Source organism: Coregonus clupeaformis, chromosome 10, assembly GCF_020615455.1.
Source record: "Coregonus clupeaformis isolate EN_2021a chromosome 10, ASM2061545v1, whole genome shotgun sequence".
Classification (NCBI taxonomy): domain Eukaryota; kingdom Metazoa; phylum Chordata; class Actinopteri; order Salmoniformes; family Salmonidae; genus Coregonus; species Coregonus clupeaformis.
This window is the reverse complement of record NC_059201.1, coordinates 36,009,711-36,036,201: the sequence shown is the minus strand read 5'-3', so window position 1 is coordinate 36,036,201 and position 26,491 is coordinate 36,009,711. Positions and strand designations below refer to the sequence as shown.

The window sequence follows — 26,491 nt, the reverse complement described above, 5'->3', positions numbered from 1 at the left end:
TCACATACTGCAGACACAGCTGACCCAGGCTGCTAGCAGGACACAGCCTGCAGAGAGAGGTATGATACGGTTCACATACTGCAGTCACAGCTGACCCAGGCTGCTAGCAGGACACAGCCTGCAGAGAGAGGTATGATACGGTTCACATACTGCAGTCACAGCTGACCCAGGCTGCTAGCAGGACACAGCCTGCAGAGAGAGGTATGATACGGTTCACATACTGCAGTCACAGCTGACCCAGGCTGCTAGCAGAGAGAGGTAGTATACAGTTCACCCATCACAAGATGTTTGAAACGCCTGTTGCTTTTCTCTCTCGCCCCCCTCTCTCTCCCTCTCTCTCTCGCCCCCTCTCTCTCCCCTCTCTCTCGCCCCCTCTCTCTCTCTCTCTCTACCTCTCTCTCCCTCTCTCTCTCTACCTCTCTCTCCCCCTCTCTCTCGCCCCCCTCTCTCTCCCTCTCGCCCCCCTCTCTCTCCCTCTCGCCCCCTCTCTCTCTCGCCCCCTCTCTCTCCTTCTCGCCCCCTCTCTCTCGCCCCCTCTCTCTCCTTCTCGCCCCCTCTCTCTCCCTCTCTCCCTCTCTCTCCTTCTCGCCCCCCTCTCTCTCCCTCTCTCTCCCTCTCTCTCTCCCTCTCTCTCTCCCTCTCGCCCCCTCTCTCTCGCCCCCTCTCTCCCCCCTCTCTCCCCCTTCTCTCTCCCCCTTCTCTCTCCCCCCTCTCTCTCCTCCACTCTCTCGCTCCCCACTCTCTCTCTCTCCCCACTCTCTGTCCCCCTTCTCTCTCTCCCCCCTTCTCTCTCTCCCCCCCTACTAGTATGAGGACACTCAGAACTTGCTGTGTGATCTGAGGCAGTGTTATGAGAGGACAGAGCTGGAGAAACGCTCCATCAACGACGAGCTGGAACAGTGTAAAGTCAACCTCAAACTGCTGCAGGACAAGGGCAAGAATGTGAGTAGTGACCCTAACCAGAGGCCACCAATCTATCTTGTCTCTGGTTCAGAGCATGTACTGTATATGCTAAAGGTATCCCAATGGGTGCTATGGGAAATCTATGTCTGTTGTAAGAACCAGACCGTTTGAAATTTAGTTTCTGACTGTTTTTGACATTCGTTTTTGACAGTTTTTGTCATAGAAAGATGCCAATAATGGAATGATGAATGGAGACCCTTGTGGATTTTTTTCTGTTGTATTTTTGATGCCCAATGTCCTCATATCCTTGGGCTGTTTTTAATGTCCTCATGGATTTAAAAGGAATAGAGTGGTAGAAGAAATATGGTGGATCTCCCTCTAGCCTATGTTACATCAACCCTAATGGCGTAATGCTTTTATATCCAAGATGGCGGGTGAGGAAGCATACGCCTCAGGGAGTTATAACTGGCTCTCACTGCTACTATAGACCTCCCTGGATATAAATAACACCAACAAAATCCAATAAGAGGAATCAGCCTTGATAACCACACAGAAATCCCAGGGAACGCTGTCGTTTCTCTAGCAGTGTGTTTGTATCAACTCCCCCAGTCTCTCTTCATCCTCTGTTGCTGTTCTGTGTTCAGCTTCTAGATGTGGTGTATCTATCTGTAGACATCAGTTTGTTTGTTTATTGATTCTGACAGTTGCGTCCCGCCCTATCCCCCGCCTCCCGCCCTATCCCCCGCCCTGTCCCGCCTCCCGCCTCCCGCCCTATCCCCCGCCCTGTCCCGCCTCCCGCCCTGTCCCGCCTCCCGCCCTGTCCCCCGCCTCCCGCCCTGTCCCGCCTCCCGCCCTGTCCCCCGCCAATCCTCCATTCCCACCTCCCTCTCAATCTCCCCTTTTGTGTCGATATTAAAGCTATCCCCATGGCCCCTCCCTTCAGTTCTTTGTTTATTGATTCGTTTTTATAATTTTTCCGTTTATTGATTAGTTTAAAATATTGATTATTCTATTTGATTATTCTCTATGATTAATTGATCCCTTCCCTCCTTTAGCCATCCATATTGCAGCCTGTCCAAGCCATTTTCATCGGCCTTATCCTGGCTTTGCTGTATTGGTGCTTCAGCCAGTTGTGGTAGAAGGTACACAGTGTTGGTGTCGTCTGTCATCTGTCTGTCATCTTCATCATTCGTATCTCCTCTTAACCATCTTCATCAGTATCATCCTCGCTAACCAACTTCATCAGTATCATCCTCTCTAACTACCTTCATCAGTATCATTCAAACTACCTTCATCTGTATCATTCAAACTATCTTCATCATCAGTATCATCCTCTCTATCTTCATCAGTATCATCCTCTCTAACTACCTTCATCAGTATCATTCAAACTACCTTCATCAGTATCATCCTCTCTAACTACCTTCATCAGTATCATTCAAACTACCTTCATCTGTATCATTCAAACTACCTTCATCAGTATCATCCTCTCTAACTACCTTCATCAGTATCATTCAAACTACCTTCATCTGTATCATTCAAACTATCTTCATCATCAGTATCATCCTCTCTACCTTCATCAGTATCATCCTCTCTAACTATTTTCATCATCTGTATCTTCCTCTCTATCTTCGTCATCAGTATCATCCTCTAACTATCTTCATCATCAGTCATCCTCTCTATCTTCATCATCAGTATCATCCTCTCTAACTATCTTCATCAGTATCATCCTCGCTAACTATCTTCATCATCAGTATCTTCATCAGTATCATCCTCTCTAACCAACTTCATCTGTATCATCCTCTCTAACTATCTTCATCAGTATCATTCAAACTATCTTCATCATCTGTATCATTAAAACTATCTTCATCATCAGTATCATCCTCTATCTTCATCATCAGTATCATCCTCTCTAACTATCTTCATCATCTGTATCATCCTCTCTAACTATCTTCATCATCTGTATCATCCTCGCTAACCATCTTCATCAGTATCATCCTCTCTAACTATCTTCATCATCAGTATCATCCTCTCTAACTATCTTCATCAGTATCATCCTCGCTAACCATCTTCATCAGTATCATCCTCTCTAACTATCTTCATCATCAGTATCATCCTCTCTAACTATCTTCATCAGTATCATCCTCGCTAACCATCTTCATCAGTATCATCCTCTCTAACTATCTTCATCATCAGTATCATCCTCTCTAACTATCTTCATCATCAGTATCATCCTCTCTAACTATCTTCATCAGTATCATCCTCGCTAACCATCTTCATCAGTATCATCCTCTCTAACTATCTTCATCATCAGTATCATCCTCTCTAACTATCTTCATCATCAGTATCATCCTCTCTAACTACCTTCATCAGTATCATCCTCTCTAACTATTTTCATCATCTGTATCTTCCTCTCTATCTTCGTCATCAGTATCATCCTCTAACTATCTTCATCATCAGTCATCCTCTCTATCTTCATCATCAGTATCATCCTCTCTAACTATCTTCATCAGTATCATCCTCGCTAACTATCTTCATCATCAGTATCTTCATCAGTATCATCCTCTCTAACCAACTTCATCTGTATCATCCTCTCTAACTATCTTCATCAGTATCATTCAAACTATCTTCATCATCTGTATCATTAAAACTATCTTCATCATCAGTATCATCCTCTATCTTCATCATCAGTATCATCCTCTCTAACTATCTTCATCATCTGTATCATCCTCTCTAACTATCTTCATCATCTGTATCATCCTCGCTAACCATCTTCATCAGTATCATCCTCTCTAACTATCTTCATCATCAGTATCATCCTCTCTAACTATCTTCATCAGTATCATCCTCGCTAACCATCTTCATCAGTATCATCCTCGCTAACCATCTTCATCAGTATCATCCTCTCTAACTATCTTCATCATCAGTATCATCCTCTCTAACTATCTTCATCATCAGTATCATCCTCTCTAACTATCTTCATCAGTATCATCCTCGCTAACCATCTTCATCAGTATCATCCTCTCTAACTACCTTCATCAGTATCATCCTCTCTAACTATTTTCATCATCTGTATCTTCCTCTCTATCTTCGTCATCAGTATCATCCTCTAACTATCTTCATCATCAGTCATCCTCTCTATCTTCATCATCAGTATCATCCTCTCTAACTATCTTCATCAGTATCATCCTCGCTAACTATCTTCATCATCAGTATCTTCATCAGTATCATCCTCTCTAACCAACTTCATCTGTATCATCCTCTCTAACTATCTTCATCAGTATCATTCAAACTATCTTCATCATCTGTATCATTAAAACTATCTTCATCATCAGTATCATCCTCTATCTTCATCATCAGTATCATCCTCTCTAACTATCTTCATCATCTGTATCATCCTCTCTAACTATCTTCATCATCTGTATCATCCTCGCTAACCATCTTCATCAGTATCATCCTCTCTAACTATCTTCATCATCAGTATCATCCTCTCTAACTATCTTCATCAGTATCATCCTCGCTAACCATCTTCATCAGTATCATCCTCTCTAACTATCTTCATCATCAGTATCATCCTCTCTAACTATCTTCATCAGTATCATCCTCGCTAACCATCTTCATCAGTATCATCCTCTCTAACTATCTTCATCATCAGTATCATCCTCTCTAACTATCTTCATCAGTATCATCCTCGCTAACCATCTTCATCAGTATCATCCTCTCTAACTATCTTCATCATCAGTATCATCCTCTCTAACTATCTTCATCAGTATCATCCTCGCTAACCATCTTCATCAGTATCATCCTCTCTAACGATCTTCATCGTCGGTATCATCCTATATTTTCATCAGTATCATCCTCTCTATCTTCATCATCTGTATCATTCAAACTATCTTCATCATCAGTATCATCCTCTCTAGCTATCTTCATCATCAGTATCATCCTCTCTAACTATCTTCATCTCTACCTATCTTCATCAGTATCATCCTCTCTATCTTCATCATCAGTATCATCCTCTCTAACTATCTTCATCATCAGTATCATCCTCTCTAACTATCTTCATCAGTATCATCCTCGCTAACCATCTTCATCAGTATCATCCTCTCTAACTATCTTCATCATCAGTATCATCCTCTCTAACTATCTTCATCAGTATCATCCTCTCTAACCATCTTCATCAGTATCATCCTCTCTAACTATCTTCATCATCAGTATCATCCTCTCTAACTATCTTCATCAGTATCATCCTCTCTAACTATCTTCATCAGTATCATTCAAACTATCTTCATCATCTGTATCATTAAAACTATCTTCATCATCAGTATCATCTTCTATCTTCATCATCAGTATCATCCTCTCTAACTATCTTCATCATCTGTATCATCCTCTCTAACTATTTTCATCAGTATCATCCTCGCTAACCATCTTCATCAGTATCATCCTCTCTAACTATCTTCATCATCAGTATCATCCTCTCTAACTATCTTCATCAGTATCATCCTCTCTAGCTATCTTCATCTGTATCATCATCTCTAACCAACTTCATTTATATCATCCTCTCTAACTCTCTTCATCGTCAATATCATCCTCTAACGATCTTCATCGTCGGTATCATCCTATATTTTCATCAGTATCATCCTCTCTATCTTCATCATCTGTATCATTCAAACTATCTTCATCATCAGTATCATCCTCTCTAGCTATCTTCATCATCAGTATCATCCTCTCTAACTATCTTCATCTCTACCTATCTTCATCACTATCATCCTCTCTATCTTCATCATCAGTATCATCCTATCTAGCTATCTTCATCATCAGTATCATCCTCTCTAACTATCTTCATCTCTAACTATCTTCATCTGTATCATCCTCTAACTATTTTCATCTGTATCATCCTCGCTAACCAACTTCATCAGTATCATCCTCTCTAACTATCTTCATCAGTATCATTCAAACACTCTTCATCATCAGTATCATCCTCGCTAACCATCTTCATCAGTATCATCCTCTCTATTTTCATCAGTATCATCCTCTCTAACTATCTTCATCATCAGTATCATCCTCTCTAACTATTTTCATCATCTGTATCATCCTCTCTAAATATCATCCTCTCTAACTATCTTCATCGTCAGTATCATCCTCTCTAACTACCTTCATCAGTATCATCCTCTCTATTTTCATCATCAGTATCATCCTCTCTATCTTCATCATCTGTATCATCTTCTCTATCTTCATCATCAGTATCATCCTCTCTAACTATCTTCATCATCAGTATCATCCTCTCTAGCTATCTTCATCAGTATCATCCTCTCTAACCAACTTCATCAGTATCATCCTCTCTAACTATCTTCATCATCAGTATCATCCTCTCTAACTATTTTCATCATCTGTATCATCCTCTATCTTCGTCATCAGTATCATCCTCTCTAACTATCTTCATCATCAGTATCATCCTCTCTAACTATCTTCATCAGTATCATCCTCGCTAACTATCTTCATCATCAGTATCATCCTCTCTAGCTATCTTCATCAGTATCATCCTCTCTAACCAACTTCATCTGTATCATCCTCTCTAACCAACTTCATCTGTATCATCCTCTCTAACTATCTTCATCAGTATCATTCAAACTATCTTCATCATCAGTATCATCCTCTATCTTCATCATCAGTATCATCCTCTCTAACTATCTTCATCATCTGTATCATCCTCTCTAACTATCTTCATCAGTATCATCCTCGCTAACCATCTTCATCAGTATCATCCTCTCTAAATATCTTCATCATCAGTATCATCATCTTTATCTTCATCAGTATCATCCTCTCTAACTATCTTCATCATCAGTATCATCCTCTCTAACTCTCTTCATCGTCTATATCATCCTCTCTAGCTATCTTCATCTGTATCATCCTCGCTAACCAACTTCATCAGTATCATCCTCTCTAACTATCTTCATCATCAGTATCATCCTCTATCTTCATTAGTATCATCCTCTATCTTCATTAGTATCATCCTCTCTAACCAACTTCATCTGTATCATCCTCTCTAACTATCTTCATTAGTATCATCCTCTCTATCTTCATTAGTATCATCCTCTCTAACCAACTTCATCTATATCATCCTCTCTAACTATTTTCATCGTCGGTATCATCCTCTATTTTCATCAGTATCATCCTCTCTAGCTATCTTCATTAGTATCATCCTCTCTAACTATCTTCATTAGTATCATCCTCTCTAACCAACTTCATCTATATCATCCTCTCTAACTCTCTTCATCGTCAATATCATCATCTTACTATTTTCATCATCAGTATCATTCAAACTATCTTCATCATCAGTATCATCCTCTCTAACTATCTTAATCTCTACCTATCTTCATCAGTGTCATCCTCTCTAACTATCTTCATCATCAGTATCATCCTCTCTAGCTATCTTCATCATCAGTATCATCCTCGCTAACCATCTTCATCAGTATCATCCTCTCTATTTTCATCAGTATCATCATCTCTATCTTCATCATCTGTATCATCTTCTCTATCTTCATCATCAGTATCATCCTCTCTAACTATCTTCATCATCAGTATCATCCTCTCTAACTATCTTCATCATCAGTATCATCCTCTCTAACTATCTTCATCGTCAGTATCATCCTCTCTAACTACCTTCATCAGTATCATCCTCTCTATTTTCATCATCAGTATCATCATCTCTATCTTCATCATCTGTATCATCTTCTCTATCTTCATCATCAGTATCATCCTCTCTAACTATCTTCATCATCAGTATCATCCTCTCTAGCTATCTTCATCAGTATCATCCTCTCTAACCAACTTCATCAGTATCATCTTCTCTAACTATCTTCATCGTCGGTATCATCCCCTATTTTCATCAGTATCATCCTCTCTATCTTCATCATCTGTATCATCCTCTCTAACTACATTCATCAGTTTCATCAGTATCATGCAAACTATTTTCATCAGTATCATCCTCTCTAGCTATCTTCATCAGTATCATCCTCTCTGACTATCTTCATCAGTATTATCCCCTCTAACTATCTTCATCAGTATCATCCTCTCTATTTTCATCAGTATCATCCTCTCTATCTTCATCGTCGGTATCATCCTCTCTAACCATCTTCATCGTCGGTATCATCCTCTATTTTCATCAGTATCATCCTCTCTATCTTCATCATCAGTATCATCCTCTCTAACTATCTTCATCAGTATCATCCTCTCTAACTATTTTCATCAGTATCATCCTCTCTAACTATCTTCATCTGTATCATTCTCTCTAACTATCTTCATCTGTATCATCCTCTCTAACTATCTTCATCTCTATCATCCTCTCTATTTTCATCATCTGTATCATCCTCTCTAACTAACTTCATCATCTGTATCATCCTCTCTAACTATCTTCATCTGTATCATCCTCTCTAACTCTCTTCATCGTCGGTATCATCCTCTATTTTCATCAGTATCATCCTCTCTATCTTCATCATCTGTATCATCCTCTCTAACTACATTCATCAGTATCATGCAAACTATTTTCATCAGTCTCATCCTCTCTATTTTCATCATCAGTATCATCCTCTAACTATCTTCATCAGTATCATCCTCTCTAACTATCTTCATCAGTATCATCCTCTCTAACTATCTTCATCAGTATCATCCTCTCTAACTATCTTCATCAGTATCATCCTCTCTAGCTATCTTCATCAGTATCATCCTATCTAACTATATTCATCAGTAACATCCTCTATCTTCATCTGTATCATCTTCTATCTTCATCTGTATCATCCTCTCTAACTATGTTCATCGTCAGTATCATCCTCTCTAACTATCTTCATCAGTATCATCCTCTATCTTCATCTGTATCATCTTCTCTATCTTCATCATCTGCATCATCCTCTCTAACCATCTTCATCATCAGTATCATCCTCTCTAGCTGTCTTCATCAGTATCATCCTCTCTAACTTTCTTCATCAGTATCATCCTCTCTATTTTCATCATCTGTATCATCCTCTCTGACTATCTTCATCATCAGTATCATCCTCTAACTATCTTCATCATAATTATCATCCTCTCTAACTATCTTCATAATCAGTATCATCCTCTCTAACCATCTTCATCATCAGTATAATCCTCTCTAACTATCTTCATCATCAGTATCATCCTCTCTAACTATTTTCATCATCTGTATCATCCTCTCTATCTTCATCAGTATCATCCTCTCTAACCATCTTCATCATCTGTATCATCTTCTCTATCTTCATAATCAGTATCATCCTCTCTAGCTATCTTCATCAGTATCATCCTCTCTAACCATCTTCATCATCAGTATCATCCTCTCTATCTTCATCATCAGTATCATCCTCTCTAACTATCTTCTTCATAATTATCATCCTCTCTAACTGTCTTCATCATCTGTATCATCCTCTCTCTCTACAGTGGGGAGAACAAGTATTTGATACACTGCCGATTTTGCAGGTTTTCCTACTTACAAAGCATGTAGAGGTCTGTAATTTTTATCATAGGTACACTTCAAATATGAGACGGAATCTAAAACAAAAATCCAGAAAATCACATTGTATGATTTTTAAGTAATTCATTTGCATTTTATTGCATGACATAAGTATTTGATCACCTACCAACCAGTAAGAATTCCAGCTCTCACAGACCTGTTAGTTTTTCTTTAAGAAGCCCTCCTGTTCTCCACTCATTACCTGTATTAACTGCACCTGTTTAACTCGTTACCTGTATAAAAGACACCTGTCCACACACTCAATCAAACAGACTCCAACCTCTCCACAATGGCCAAGACCAGAGAGCTGTGTAAGGACATCAGGGATAAATTTGTAGACCTGCACAAGGCTGGGATGGGCTACAGGACAATAGGCAAGCAGCTTGGTGAGAAAGCAACAACTGTTGGCACAATTATTAGAAAATGGAAGAAGTTCAAGATGACGGTCAATCACCCTCGGTCTGGGGCTCCATGCAAGATCTCACCTCGTGGGGCATCAATGATCATGAGGAAGGTGAGGGATCAGCCCAGAACTACACGGCAGGACCTGGTCAATGACCTGAAGAGAGCTGGGACCACAGTCTCAAAGAAAACCATTAGTAACACACTACGCCGTCATGGATTAAAATCCTGCAACGCACGCAAGGTCCCCCTGCTCAAGCCAGTGCATGTCCAGGCCCATCTGAAGTTTGCCAATGACCATCTGGATGATCCAGAGGAGGAATGGGAGAAGGTCATGTGGTCTGATGAGACAAAAATAGAGCTTATTGGTCTAAACTCCACTCGCCATGTTTGGAGGAAGAAGAAGGATGAGTACAACCCCAAGAACACCCTCCCAACCGTGAAGCATGGGGGTGGAAACATCACTCTTTGGGGATGCTTTTCTGCAAAGGGGACAGGACCACTGCACCATATTGAGGGGAGGATGGATGGGGCCATGTATCGCGAGATCCATTGAAGATGGGTCGTGGCTGGGTCTTCCAGCATGACAACGACCCGAAACACACAGTCAGGGCATCTAAGGAGTGGCTCCGTAAGAAGCATCTCAAGGTCCTGGAGTGGCCTAGCCAGTCTCCAGACCTGAACCCAATAGAAAATCTTTGGAGGGAGCTGAAAGTCCATATTGCCCAGCGACAGCCCCGAAACCTGAAGGATCTGGAGAAGGTCTGAATGGAGGAGTGGGCCAAAATCCCTGCTGCAGTGTGTGCAAACCTGGTCAAGACCTACAGGAAACGTATGATCTCTGTAATTGCAAACAAAGGTTTCTGTACCAAATATTAAGTTCTGCTTTTCTGATGTATCAAATACTTATGTCATGCATTAAAATGCAAATTAATTACTTAAAAATCATACAATGTGATTTTCTGGATTTTTGTTTTAGATCCCGTCTCTCACAGTTGAAGTGTACATATGATAACAATTACAGACCTCTACATGCAGTAGGAAAACCTGCAAAATCGGCAGTGTATCAAATACTTGTTCTCCCCACTGTATCTTCATCGTCAGTATCTTCCTCTCTAACTGTTTTCATCATCAGTATCATCCTCTCTAACTACCTTCATCAGTATCATCCTCTCTAACTACCTTCATCAGTATCATCCTCTCTAGCTATTTTCATCTGTATCATCCTCTCTAGCTATCTTCATCAGTATCATCCTCTCTAACTACCTTCATCTGTATCATCCTCTCTAGCTACCTTCATCTGTATCATCCTCTCTAGCTATCTTCATCAGTATCATCCTCTCTAACTACCTTCATCTGTATCATCCTCTCTAGCTATCTTCATCAGTATCATCCTCTCTAACTACCTTCATCATCTGTATCATCCTCTCTAACTATCTTCATCAGTATCATCCTCTCTAGCTACCTTCATCTGTATCATCCTCTCTAGCTATTTTCATCAGTATCATCCTCTCTAACTATCTTCATCATCTGTATCATCCTCTCTAACTATCTTCATCAGTGTCATCCTCTCTAGCTATCTTCATCTGTATCATCCTCTCTAGCTATCTTCATCAGTATCATCCTCTCTAGCTACCTTCATCAGTATCATCCTCTCTAGCTACCTTCATCAGTATCATCCTCTCTAACTATCTTCATCAGTATCATCCTCTCTAACTACCTTCATCACTATCATCCTCTCTAGCTATCTTCATCTGTATCATCCTCTCTAACTATCTTCATCAGTAACATCCTCTCTAGCTAACTTCATCTGTATCATCCTCTCTAGCTATCTTCATCAGTAACATCCTCTCTAGCTATCATCATCAGTATCATCCTCTCTAGCTACCTTCATCTGTATCATCCTCTCTATCTTCATCAGTAACATCCTCTCTAGCTACCTTCATCTGTATCATCCTCTCTAACTATCTTCATCAGTAACATCCTCTCTAGCTATCTTCATCAGTATCATCCTCTCTAACTATCTTCATCAGTATCATCCTCTCCATCTTCATCAGTATCATCCTCTCTAGCTATCTTCATCAGTATCATCCTCTAACTATCTTCATCAGTAACATCCTCTCTAACTACCTTCATCAGTATCATCCTCTCTAGCTATCTTCATCAGTATCATCCTCTCTAGCTATTTTCATCAGTATCATCCTCTCTAACTATCTTCATCAGTATCATCCTCTCTAGCTATCTTCATCAGTATCATCCTCTAACTATCTTCATCAGTAACATCCTCTAACTATCTTCATCAGTATCATCCTCTCCATCTTCATCAGTATCATCCTCTCTAACTATCTTCATCAGTATCATCCTCTCCATCTTCATCAGTATCATCCTCTCTAGCTATCTTCATCAGTATCATCCTCTAACTATCTTCATCAGTAACATCCTCTAACTATCTTCATCAGTATCATCCTCTCCATCTTCATCAGTATCATCCTCTCTAGCTATCTTCATCAGTATCATCCTCTCTAGCTATTTTCATCAGTATCATCCTCTCTAACTATCTTCATCAGTATCATCCTCTCTAGCTATCTTCATCAGTATCATCCTCTAACTATCTTCATCAGTAACATCCTCTCTAACTACCTTCATCTGTATCATCCTCTCTAACTATCTTCATCAGTATCATCCTCTCTAGCTACCTTCATCAGTATCATCCTCTCTAACTATCTTCATCAGTAACATCCTCTCTAACTATCTTCATCTGTATCATCCTCTCTAACTATCTTCATCAGTAACATCCTCTCTAACTATCTTCATCTGTATCATCCTCTCTAACTATCTTCATCTGTATCATCCTCTCTAACTATCTTCATCGGTAACATCCTCTCTAGCTATCTTCATCGGTATCATCCTCTCTAACTATCTTCATCAGTAACATCCTCTCTAACTACCTCATCAGTATCATCCTCTCTAACTATCTTCATCAGTATCATCCTCTCTAGCTATCTTCATCAGTATCATCCTCTAACTATCTTCATCAGTAACATCCTCTCTAACTATCTTCATCTGTATCATCCTCTCTAACTATCTTCATCTGTATCATCCTCTCTAACTATCTTCATCGGTAACATCCTCTCTAGCTATCTTCATCGGTATCATCCTCTCTAACTATCTTCATCAGTAACATCCTCTCTAACTACCTCATCAGTATCATCCTCTCTAACTACCTTCATCAGTATCATCCTCTCTAACTATCTTCATCAGTATCATCCTCTCTAGCTATTTTCATCAGTAACATCCTCTCTAACTATCTTCATCAGTATCATCCTCTCTAGCTATCTTCATCAGTATCATCCTCTCTAGCTATCTTCATCAGTATCATCCTCTCTAACTATCTTCATCAGTATCATCCTCTCTAGCTATCATCATCAGTATCATCCTCTCTTACCTTCCAGTGCATGGCTATAATTGAACCACTCTTGCAGCTTGGCAAGAACCTACACTAAACCTGGGCTTGTCAATTCTGGTCCTGGAGGACCAAATACACTTCTGGTTTTTGTTTCTACCTGGTAGTTAGTTGCACTCACCTGGTGTCCCAGGTCTGAATCAGTCCCTGATTAGAGGAAGAGGATGAAACCCAGAAGTTTTTTGGCTCTCCAGGACCAGAGTTGACCAGCCCTGCACAGAACTAGCCTGTCAGCATTATCAGTTTACATATTATCACAGTTGACCAGCCCTGCACTAAACTAGCCTGTCAGCATTATCAGTCTACAGTGCATTTGGAAAGTATTCAGACCCCTTGACTGTTTTTGACATTTTGTTCCTTTACAGCCTTATTCTAAAATGGATTACATTATTTCCCCCCCTCATTGTTCTACACACAATACCCCATAATGACAAAGCGAAATCAGGTTTAAGAAATGTTTGCAAATGAATAAAAAATAAAAAAACAGATACCTTATTTACATAAGTATTCAGACTCTTTGCTATGAGACTCGAAATTGAGCTCAGCTGTTTCCATTGATCATCCTTGATATGTTTCTACAACTTGATTGGAGTCCATCTGTGGTAAATTTAATTGATTGGACATGATTTGGAAAGGCACACACCTGTCTATATAAGGTCCCACAGATGACAGTGCATGTCAGAGCAAAAACCAAGGCATGAGGTTGAAGGAATTGTCTGTAGAGCTCCGAGACAGGATTGTGTCGAGGCACAGATCTGGGGAAGGGCACCAAAAACTGTCTGCAGCATTGAAGGTCCCCAAGAACACAGTGGCCTCCATCATTCTTAAATGGAAGAAGTTTGGAACCACCAAGACTCTTCCTAGAGCTGGCCACCCGGCCAAACTGAGCAATTGGGGAGAAGGGCCTTGGTCAGGGAGGTGACCAAGAACCCGATTGGTTACTCTGACAGAGCTCCACAGTTCCTCTGTAGAGATGAGAGAACCTTACAGAAAGACAACCATCTCTGCAGCACTCCACCAATCAGGCCTTTATGGTAGAGTGGCCAGACGGAAGCCACTCCTCAGTAAAAGGCACATGACAGCCCGCTTGGAGTTTACCAAAAGACACCTAAAGGACTCTCAGACCATGAGAAACAAGATTCTCAGGTCTGATGAAACCAAGATTGAATTCTTTGGCCTGAATGCCAAGCGTCACGTCTGGAGGAAACCTGGCACCATCCCTACGGTGAAGCATGGTGGTGGCAGCATCATACTGTGGGGATGGTTTTCAGTGGCAGCGACTGGGAGACTAGTTAGGATTGAGGGAAAGATGAACAGAGCAAAGTACAGAGAGATCCTTGATGAAAACCTGCTCCAGAGCGCTCAGGACCTCAGACTGGGGCGAAGGTTCACCTTCCAACCGGACAACAACCCTAAGCACACAGCCAATGTCCTTGAGTGGCCCAGCCAGAACCCGGACTTGAACCCAATCTAACATCTCTGGACAGACCTGAAAAAAACACTCCCCATCCAACCTGACAGAGCTTGAGAGGATCTGCAGAGAAGAATGGGAGAAACCCCCCAAATACAGGTGTGTCAAGCTTGTAGCGTCATACCCAAGAAGACTTGAGGCTGTAATCGCTGCCAAAGGTGCTTCAATAAAGTATTGAGTAAAGGGTCTGAATACTTATGTAAATGTGATATTTCCGTTTTTTGTTTTTCATAAATTAGCTAAAATGTCAATCTGTTTTTGCTTTGTCATTATGAGGTATTGTGTGTAGATTGATGAAGAAAACATTTTTTTAAATCCATTTTAGAATAAGGCTGTAACGTAACAAAATGTAGAAAAAGTCAAGGGGTCTGAATACTTTCCGAATGCACTGTGTATATTATCACAGTCATGGATGCCTGCCCTCTGTCTTGGATCACTCTACTCATTGATGCCTGCTGCCTATCTGTCTTGGATCACTCTATACTCATTGATGCCTGCTGCCTATCTGTCTTGGATCACTAACACAATGCCACCAACGCTTATTCTTTGGTTTCAAGTTATTCTTCTTGTTGTCATTATTGCTTTATGACCGTCCTACTTCTTCAGCTTTTAAATGTTTTTTTAAACAAATGAGCATGTCTTTTTCCTTGCTTCCTCAGTCAGAACAGTTGTCTCTCTCTCTCCAACCTGTGGCCTCAATCTCAGCCCCGGTGTAGGCTAGCTGAAGGCCTAGACATGAACTCTAACCCAGTCTTTCTCTCTGTCCGTCTCTCTCCTGCAGACTGGTTGGATCCCCTGGATGCCAGTTGTAGCAGTGATGGTAGCAGTGACGGCTGTGGTGCTTTATCCCAACCTCTCCAAGAGCACCCCCACCTGAGACCTTACCTATTACGAGTCCTGTACCACGTCTTCACCTGGCATCTCTACCTCTGCCCACACCAACCCCCTGCCCCTTTTGATTCATCTATTGATTACCTCTGGTTGTTTCCCCTACAGAAAGTCCCACTGCTTTAAACTGTACAAAGTCTAACTGTGAGGGAGAGAGGAGGGGGGAGAGAGGGAGGAGGAGGAGAGGGAGGGAGGGAGAGAGGGAGGGAGGGAGGAGGGAGAGGGAGGGAGGGAGAGAGAGGGAGGAGGGAGGGAGGAGGGAGGGAGAGGGAGGGAGGGAGAGGGAGAGGAGGGAGAGGGAGGGAGGGAGAATATTTATCAGCAGTTCTTAATCAGTTTGATGATGGGAATATTGGTATTATTAAAGTGGCCTAAACTAGGCTTTGGTTTAGTTTTTCTGATGGGTACCAAACCTTTTATTATTTTATTTAGGCTGCAGGTTGTTTTAGCTGAGTTGACTTTCTGTGTGCTTGGTCTACCATGTTAATGTGCTATTCCAAATAACGCTTTATTACTAAAGCCAAATCATCAATATGATTATCCTTAGGGTGCGTCCCTAATTACACCCTATTCCCATAGGGCCCTGGTCTAAAGTAGTGCACTATATAGGGAATAGGGTGCCATTCTCTGGTCTAAAGTAGTGCACTATATAGGGAATAGGGTGCCATTTGGGACGTAGCTTACGTTCATTGGGCACAAGGGGTCGAGGGCCTACAGTAACTAACAGCAGAACTGTGTGTTTGTGAAGACAGTCTGCCTTTCTAGAAGTGCCACTCTCCTACAGAGGCAGCAACCAAGCGTCACATCTATAACTTGTGGTTGGTAGATGACTATGTTCAGAACAACATGCTTTCATACACCGTATGATGGTACTGTATGTCTATACTACTGTCTTGTTTTAGCTTGTAAAAAAACTAGGAACAAATAATCTGAATGTTTAAAACTACAGAACACTACAGAACATAGATGTGTAATTAAAATGGAAAGTTATTTGATGTGCTACTAGATGATTTTGGGTAAGTTTGGGGATTGTTGACTTGAACACAGTTTGTGGACACTGGAAGACATTATGGGCACAAACCCCTTCAGTTGAACGTCTGTAAAGGCTGTAGTGAACTGGACCAGTTGTCTGTCTATGCTCTAAACTCTAGCCTGCTAACTCTGGTTTCTAGTCTCATGTCTCTGGGTTCTAGGCCCTCTGTACTCTATGGGTTCTAATCCCCAGCCTCATGCTCACAGTACTTGTTGGGTTCTAGTCCGACTCAGCTGTCTATTCTCTCAGGGTTCTAGTCCCGGACTCAGCCATCTATGTTCATTGGGTTCTAGTCCCAGACTCGGTTCTCTGTACTCTCTGTGTTCTAGACTCAGACTCAGCTGTCTATTCTCTCTGGGTTCTAGTCCCAGACTCGGTTCTCTGTACTCTCTGGGTTCTAGGTCCATACCAGAATGTTGATGGTTTTAGTCCCCAGACAGCCCACAGAAAGCCCTCTGTAGCACAGTTCAGATCACTACTACAAACTCAAAGGCTCTGGGATGATTCAGCTGCCTTACCTGTCTATGACATGGAGTTCCCTACCTGTCTGTCTCTCACCTGGACGACCTGTGTCTGACCAGTCTGAATCTGGAGAAGAAAGCTTTAAACATGAACATGTCGGACTGGTTGGTTTCACATTATTGTGATCCTACCACAACTAAGGACAGATAAAAAAATCACTGAAACCAGTACCGTGTGGTTTATAATGGGGTGAAAGGTCAGAGGTGAACCTCTGTCGTGTAGAGAGACTGGATCTGATGAATGGGTTATGAGGATGAATGTGAATCAGGAGGTGCTGAGAGGAAGACAAGCAGCCTAATGAAGGAAGGAACGGTTGAGGGTTGACCTGTGTGCTGCCCGCCTAGCCTGGTTAAAGCAGACCAAAAGCTGCAATCACCTTTCAGCACACTGATTGTCTGGTTTTAACAGATTACTGCCTGCGCTGTTGCTGTAACTAATCACTGAGTCACTCCAAGAACAAACAAGCTGTTCATCATATTCCACTGATCTAAACCCTTTCCTGTTGAAACACCACAAAGCACAGGAGTGGACAGAACTATTCTATACACAGGAGGAAGACAAACTACTACAAAGTAGACTGGAGGAAGGAACCGTAAGGTTAACGTGTTAGTCCTTTTAACAGCCAGCAAACCACCTTCAACTAGAACAGTGTTTGTTATTCACACAGTGACATCACTGTGACCCCTGCAGCGTTCACGTGCTAGTCGGAACTGGCAACGCAGCAGGTGTAGAACTACAACCAGATAGCAAGTCGGAAATGTCAGTGTTTCCTAGTTCCGACTAGTACGCGAACGCAGCAATCTTCCCACAGTGACGTCCCTCGGTAATTGTGTGCTACATCGCAAGTCCTCGTCTTCTGAAGACAACAGATTTCCATTTCATGCTTTCTAAATGTGATGTTTTAACATTGCTACTGTTGCTATAAAATGGAAAAGAATGCAGTCAAGTCAGCCACAGTATGTGTTTCTATGTATGTGTGTAAATATATACATTCTATACACAATAAAAATTAAATAACAGTGATATTGGTAACATCCAACGTGCTGCTGGAATTGATATTAACAGTGATATTGGTCACGTCATCCAACCTGCCACTGGAGTTTCCATTCTATGGAATGGGGTAGTCTGTATGATGAGTAGGCTTATCCATACTGACCATCGGACATCTGTGTCCCAAATGGAACCCTATGGTCCTGGTCTAAAGTAGTGCACTATATAGGGAATAGGGTGCCATTCTCTGGTCTAAAGTAGTGCACTATATAGGGAATAGGGTGCCATTCTCTGGTCTAAAGTAGTGCACTATATAGGGGATAGGGTGCCATTCTCTGGTCTAAAGTAGTGCACTATATAGGGAATAGGGTGCCATTCTCTGGTCAAAAGAAGTGCACTATATAGGGAATAGGGTGCCATTCTCTGGTCTAAAGTAGTGCACTATATAGGGAATAGGGTGCCATTCTCTGGTCTAAAGTAGTGCACTATATAGGGGATAGGGTGCCATTCTCTGGTCTAAAGTAGTGCACTATATAGGGAATAGGGTGCCATTCTCTGGTCAAAAGAAGTGCACTATATAGGGGATAGGGTGCCATTCTCTGGTCTAAAGTAGTGCACTACATAGGGAATAGGGTGCCATTTGGGGACGCACTAGTCTCCATGTTCCTGTTCAACATGCTAATATTCATCACTGTCATTATGTATTGTGGGGCTTTCGTTCAATTTCGTTTTGGATTACAATTTAAATCATTGTTGGGTTTTTTGATTTGGGTTTATTTCAGTTAACTTTGTCTGAAATTGGTACATTCACATTTTACCCCCACATTTACGGTACCTCCATTTTCTTCTCATGTTATAAAATACAGTTCGCAGTTTAGTTTTTCAGTCACGTAATTAGCGTCTAGTTTCATATATTTAGACGTTGATCAAACCGATTTAAAGTCAGAAAGCTTGGGGTTTTATTCAGCCTAATGCACATGTGCTGCCTGAACAACACAGGAATCCAGTAATTATGTTGGTAATTGGAAATGTAAATTATTTGATGCATTTAAATTTAAATCACCAGTTTTATATTCCAACAGATTTGATTTCCTCCAGAAAAATAAAGATTAAAAAGCTGCCCAGTCGCTGTCATGATACTAAGCCAGTGGTACACATCTACCAGACCCTCTGCTCTCTCTACATAGTTCTGTTTGCAATATATTCAGAATCTTAACTTCAGATTTAATTAAACAATTTTTTAAGTGAATATTTTGTTTAAAGTATTATTTTGTAAAGAAATAGAAAGTTACACTAGAGTTTCGCGAGGGATTAAAAGTAGTTGCACTAAACACAATGAGATGTGCATGATTTTAATAAAACAACTTTACTCTCCTGCATGCGTCTGTCATTGTGGCACTATGTTTGGCAATCCTAATATATTCTTCTGTATATTAACCGCATGAATCTGGCTCCTTGGACACGGCAGACTAGTGTGCCCTCCAGCTTTATAACGTTACCCGCCCTCTGACTACAGGTAAGCATGAGTAACAACGAATTGAGATGAAATATGAACACCTGTAAAAGGCCAGCCAGCACACAATCGTTTTTTGTCGGTTTTGAACACTAGGTGGCAGTCTGACCCCTGACTAGGATGAATGCCATCCTTACACAGTAAACTACAAGTGGAACTCTAGAAACAGAGAAGTCTGTCTCTACTGTTATCTAGAGGGATCTGTAGTGTTATCTAGAGAGTTCTGTCTAGTGTTATCTAGAGGGGTCTGTAGTGTTATCTAGAGGGGTCTGTCTAGTGTTATCTAGAGGGGTCTGTAGTGTTATCTAGAGGGGTATGTCTAGTGTTATCTAGAGGGGTCTGTCTAGTGTTATCTAGAGGGGTCTGTCTAGTGTTATCTAGAGGGGTCTGTCTAGTGTTATCTAGAGGGGTATGTCTAGTGTTATCTAGAGGGGTCTGTAGTGTTATCTAGAGGGGTCTGTCTAGTGTTATCTAGAGGGGTCTGTAGTGTTATCTAGAGGGGTCTGTCTAGTGTTATCTAGAGGGGTATGTAGTGTTATCTAGAGGGGTCTGTAGTGTTATATAGAGGGGTCTGTCTAGTGTTATCTAGAGGGGTCTGTAGTGTTATCTAGAAGGGTCTGTCTAGTGTTATCTAGAGGGGTATGTAGTGTTATCTAGAGGGGTCTGTCTAGTGTTATCTAGAGGGGTATGTAGTGTTATCTAGAGGGGTCTGTAGTGTTATATAGAGGGGTCTGTCTAGTGTTATCTAGAGGGGTCTGTAGTGTTATCTAGAAGGGTCTGTCTAGTGTTATCTAGAGGGGTATGTAGTGTTATCTAGAGGGGTCTGTAGTGTTATCTAGAGGGGTATGTCTAGTGTTATTTAGAGGGGTATGTCTAGTGTTATCTAGAGGGGTCTGTCTAGTGTTATCTAGAGGTCCTCTGTAGCTCAGCTGGTAGAGCACGGCGCTTGTAACGCCAAGGTAGTGGGTTCGATCCCCGGGACCACCCATACACAAAAAATTTATGCACGCATGACTGTAAGTCGCTTTGGATAAAAGCGTCTGCTAAATGGCATATTATTATTATTATTATTATTATTATTATCTAGAGGGGTCTGTCTAGTGTTATCTAGAGGGGTCTGTAGTGTTATCTAGAGGTGTATGTAGTGTTATCTAGAGGGGTCTGTCTAGTGTTATCTAGAGGGGTCTGTCTAGTGTTATCTAGAGGGGTATGTAGTGTTATCTAGAGGGGTCTGTCTAGTGTTATCTAGAGGGGTATGTAGTGTTATCTAGAGGGGTATGTCTAGTGTTATCTAGAGGGGTCTGTCTAGTGTTATCTAGAGGGGTATGTAGTGTTATCTAGAGGGGTCTGTCTAGTGTTATCTAGAGGGGTATGTAGTGTTATCTAGAGGGGTCTGTCTAGTGTTATCTAGAGGGGTATGTAGTGTTATCTAGAGGGGTATGTCTAGTGTTATCTAGAGGGGTCTGTAGTGTTATCTAGAGGGGTCTGTCTAGTGTTATCTAGAGGGGTATGTAGTGTTATCTAGAGGGGTATGTAGTGTTATCTAGAGGTGTATGTAGTGTTATCTAGAGGGGTCTGTTTGGTGTTATCTAGAGGGGTCTGTCTAGTGTTATCTAGAGGGGTATGTAGTGTTATCTAGAGGGGTATGTCTAGTGTTATCTAGAGGGGTCTGTCTAGTGTTATCTAGAGGGGTCTGTATTGTTATCTATAGGTGTATGTAGTGTTATCTAGAGGGGTCAGTCTAGTGTTATCTAGAGGGGTCTGTCTAGTGTTATCTAGAGGGGTATGTAGTGTTATCTAGAGGGGTCTGTCTAGTGTTATCTAGAGGGGTATGTAGTGTTATCTAGAGGGGTATGTCTAGTGTTATCTAGAGGGGTATGTCTAGTGTTATCTAGAGGGGTATGTCTAGTGTTATCTAGAGGGGTATGTCTAGTGTTATCTAGAGGGGTCTGTCTAGTGTTATATAGAGGGGTCTGTCTAGTGTTATCTAGAGGGGTCTGTAGTGTTATCTAGAGGGGTCTGTCTAGTGTTATCTAGAGGGGTATGTAGTGTTATCTAGAGGGGTCTGTAGTGTTATCTAGAGGGGTAGGTAGTGTTATCTAGAGGGGTCTGTAGTGTTATCTAGAGGGGTCTGTAGTGTTATCTAGAAGGGTATGTCTAGTGTTATTTAGAGGGGTATGTCTAGTGTTATCTAGAGGGGTCTGTCTAGTGTTATCTAGAGGTCCTCTGTAGCTCAGCTGGTAGAGCATGGCGCTTGTAACGCCAAGGTAGTGGGTTTGATCCCCGGGACCACCCATACACAAAAAATGTATGCACGCATGACTGTAAGTCGCTTTGGATAAAAGCGTCTGCTAAATGGCATATTATTATTATTATCTAGAGGGGTCTGTAGTGTTATCTAGAGGGGTATGTAGTGTTATCTAGAGGTGTATGTAGTGTTATCTAGAGGGGTCTGTCTAGTGTTATCTAGAGGGGTCTGTCTAGTGTTATCTAGAGGGGTATGTAGTGTTATCTAGAGGGGTCTGTCTAGTGTTATCTAGAGGGGTCTGTCTAGTGTTATCTAGAGGGGTATGTAGTGTTATCTAGAGGGGTATGTAGTGTTATCTAGAGGTGTATGTAGTGTTATCTAGAGGGGTCTGTCTAGTGTTATCTAGAGGGGTATGTCTAGTGTTATCTAGAGGGGTCTGTAGTGTTATCTAGAGGGGTCTGTCTAGTGTTATCTAGAGGGGTATGTCTAGTGTTATCTAGAGGGGTCTGTCTAGTGTTATCTAGAGGGGTCTGTAGTGTTATCTAGAGGGGTCTGTCTAGTGTTATCTAGAGGGGTATGTAGTGTTATCTAGAGGGGTCTGTCTAGTGTTATCTAGAGGGGTCTGTCTAGTGTTATCTAGAGGGGTATGTAGTGTTATCTAGAGGGGTCTGTCTAGTGTTATCTAGAGGGGGTCTGTCTAGTGTTATCTAGAGGGGTATGTAGTGTTATCTAGAGGGGTATGTCTAGTGTTATCTAGAAGGGGTCTGTCTAGTGTTATCTAGAGGGGTATGTAGTGTTATCTAGAGGGGTCTGTCTAGTGTTATCTAGAGGGGTATGTAGTGTTATCTAGAGGGGTCTGTCTAGTGTTATCTAGAGGGGTATGTAGTGTTATCTAGAGGGGTATGTCTAGTGTTATCTAGAGGGGTCTGTAGTGTTATCTAGAGGGGTCTGTCTAGTGTTATCTAGAGGGGTATGTAGTGTTATCTAGAGGGGTATGTAGTGTTATCTAGAGGTGTATGTAGTGTTATCTAGAGGGGTCTGTCTAGTGTTATCTAGAGGGGTCTGTAGTGTTATCTAGAGGGGTATGTAGTGTTATCTAGAGGGGTCTGTCTAGTGTTATCTAGAGGGGTCTGTCTAGTGTTATCTAGAGGGGTCTGTCTAGTGTTATCTAGAGGGGTATGTAGTGTTATCTAGAGGGGTCTGTCTAGTGTTATCTAGAGGGGTCTGTCTAGTGTTATCTAGAGGGGTATGTAGTGTTATCTAGAGGGGTATGTCTAGTGTTATCTAGAGGGGTATGTAGTGTTATCTAGAGGGGTCTGTAGTGTTATCTAGAGGGGTATGTAGTGTTATCTAGAGGGGTATGTCTAGTGTTATCTAGAGGGGTATGTAGTGTTATCTAGAGGGGTCTGTCTAGTGTTATCTAGAGGGGTATGTAGTGTTATCTAGAGGGGTATGTCTAGTGTTATCTAGAGGGGTCTGTCTAGTGTTATCTAGAGGGGTCTGTAGTGTTATCTAGAGGGGTCTGTCTAGTGTTATCTAGAGGGGTATGTAGTGTTATCTAGAGGGGTCTGTAGTGTTATATAGAGGGGTCTGTCTAGTGTTATCTAGAGGGATCTGTAGTGTTATCTAGAAGGGTCTGTCTAGTGTTATCTAGAGGGGTATGTAGTGTTATCTAGAGGGGTCTGTAGTGTTATCTAGAGGGGTATGTCTAGTGTTATTTAGAGGGGTATGTCTAGTGTTATCTAGAGGGGTCTGTCTAGTGTTATCTAGAGGTCCTCTGTAGCTCAGCTGGTAGAGCACGGCGCTTGTAACGCCAAGGTAGTGGGTTCGATCCCCGGGACCACCCATACACAAAAAATTTATGCACGCATGACTGTAAGTCGCTTTGGATAAAAGCGTCTGCTAAATGGCATATTATTATTATTATTATTATTATTATTATTATTATTATTATTATTATTATTATTATTATCTAGAGGGGTCTGTCTAGTGTTATCTAGAGGGGTCTGTAGTGTTATCTAGAGGTGTATGTAATGTTATCTAGAGGGGTCTGTCTAGTGTTATCTAGAGGGGTCTGTCTAGTGTTATCTAGAGGGGTATGTAGTGTTATCTAGAGGGGTCTGTCTAGTGTTATCTAGAGGGGTCTGTCTAGTGTTATCTAGAGGGGTATGTAGTGTTATCTAGAGGGGTATGTCTAGTGTTATCTAGAGGGGTCTGTCTAGTGTTATCTAGAGGGGTATGTAGTGTTATCTAGAGGGGTCTGTCTAGTGTTATCTAGAGGGGTATGTAGTGTTATCTACAGGGGTCTGTCTAGTGTTATCTAGAGGGGTATGTAGTGTTATCTAGAGGGGTATGTCTAGTGTTATCTAGAGGGGTCTGTAGTGTTATCTAGAGGGGTCTGTCTAGTGTTATCTAGAGGGGTATGTAGTGTTATCTAGAGGGGTATGTAGTGTTATCTAGAGGTGTATGTAGTGTTATCTAGAGGGGTCTGTCTAGTGTTATCTAGAGGGGTCTGTCTAGTGTTATCTAGAGGGGTATGTAGTGTTATCTAGAGGGGTATGTCTAGTGTTATCTAGAGGGGTCTGTCTAGTGTTATCTAGAGGGGTCTGTATTGTTATCTATAGGTGTATGTAGTGTTATCTAGAGGGGTCAGTCTAGTGTTATCTAGAGGGGTCTGTCTAGTGTTATCTAGAGGGGTATGTAGTGTTATCTAGAGGGGTCTGTCTAGTGTTATCTAGAGGGGTATGTAGTGTTATCTAGAGGGGTCTGTAGTGTTATCTAGAGGGGTCTGTAGTGTTATCTAGAGGGGTATGTCTAGTGTTATCTAGAGGGGTCTGTCTAGTGTTATCTAGAGGTCCTCTGTAGCTCAGCTGGTAGAGCACGACGCTTGTAACGCCAAGGTAGTGGGTTCGATCCCCGGGACCACCCATACACAAAAAATTTATGCACGCATGACTGTAAGTCGCTTTGGATAAAAGCGTCTGCTAAATGGCATATTATTATTATTATTATTATTATTATTATTATCTAGAGGGGTCTGTCTAGTGTTATCTAGAGGGGTCTGTAGTGTTATCTAGAGGTGTATGTAGTGTTATCTAGAGGGGTCTGTCTAGTGTTATCTAGAGGGGTCTGTCTAGTGTTATCTAGAGGGGTATGTAGTGTTATCTAGAGGGGTCTGTCTAGTGTTATCTAGAGGGGTATGTAGTGTTATCTAGAGGGGTATGTCTAGTGTTATCTAGAGGGGTCTGTCTAGTGTTATCTAGAGGGGTATGTAGTGTTATCTAGAGGGGTCTGTCTAGTGTTATCTAGAGGGGTATGTAGTGTTATCTAGAGGGGTCTGTCTAGTGTTATCTAGAGGGTATGTAGTGTTATCTAGAGGGGTATGTCTAGTGTTATCTAGAGGGGTCTGTAGTGTTATCTAGAGGGGTCTGTCTAGTGTTATCTAGAGGGTATGTAGTGTTATCTAGAGGGGTATGTAGTGTTATCTAGAGGTGTATGTAGTGTTATCTAGAGGGGTCTGTTTGGTGTTATCTAGAGGGGTCTGTCTAGTGTTATCTAGAGGGGTATGTAGTGTTATCTAGAGGGGTATGTCTAGTGTTATCTAGAGGGGTCTGTCTAGTGTTATCTAGAGGGGGTCTGTATTGTTATCTATAGGTGTATGTAGTGTTATCTAGAGCGGTCAGTCTAGTGTTATCTAGAGGGGGTCTGTCTAGTGTTATCTAGAGGGGTATGTAGTGTTATCTAGAGGGGTCTGTCTAGTGTTATCTAGAGGGGTATGTAGTGTTATCTAGAAGGGTATGTCTAGTGTTATCTAGAGGGGTATGTCTAGTGTTATCTAGAGGGGTATGTCTAGTGTTATCTAGAGGGGTATGTCTAGTGTTATCTAGAGGGTCTGTCTAGTGTTATATAGAGGGGTCTGTCTAGTGTTATCTAGAGGGGTCTGTAGTGTTATCTAGAGGGGTCTGTCTAGTGTTATCTAGAGGGGTATGTAGTGTTATCTAGAGGGGTCTGTAGTGTTATCTAGAGGGGTAGGTAGTGTTATCTAGAGGGGTCTGTAGTGTTATCTAGAAGGGTATGTCTAGTGTTATTTAGAGGGGTATGTCTAGTGTTATCTAGAGGGGTCTGTCTAGTGTTATCTAGAGGTCCTCTGTAGCTCAGCTGGTAGAGCATGGCGCTTGTAACGCCAAGGTAGTGGGTTTGATCCCCGGGACCACCCATACACAAAAATGTATGCACGCATGACTGTAAGTCGCTTTGGATAAAAAGCGTCTGCTAAATGGCATATTATTATTATTATCTAGAGGGGTCTGTAGTGTTATCTAGAGGGTATGTAGTGTTATCTAGAGGTGTATGTAGTGTTATCTAGAGGGGTCTGTCTAGTGTTATCTAGAGGGGTCTGTCTAGTGTTATCTAGAGGGGTATGTAGTGTTATCTAGAGGGGTCTGTCTAGTGTTATCTAGAGGGGTCTGTCTAGTGTTATCTAGAGGGGTATGTAGTGTTATCTAGAGGGGTATGTAGTGTTATCTAGAGGTGTATGTAGTGT

General features: G+C 41.6%; 1 protein-coding gene across 3 annotated transcripts in view; it reads left to right on the top strand.

Moving 5' to 3' along the window:
• Positions 1-15,801, top strand: part of LOC121575383 (sarcolemmal membrane-associated protein-like) — a 209,358-nt gene extending 193,557 nt beyond the window's left edge. For 2 of the 3 annotated variants that reach the window (XM_041888450.2, XM_041888448.2), the window contains 2 exons: positions 808-942; positions 15,536-15,801. In XM_041888450.2, the coding sequence (XP_041744384.1) occupies positions 808-942; positions 15,536-15,631 (231 nt within the window). In that variant the 3' untranslated portion in view covers positions 15,632-15,801. Of the gene's footprint in view, positions 1-807; positions 943-1,958; positions 2,046-15,535 lie in introns of all 3 variants that reach the window. The other variant, XM_041888449.2, reaches the window with a different exon arrangement.
• The last annotated feature ends 10,690 nt before the right edge of the window (positions 15,802-26,491 follow it).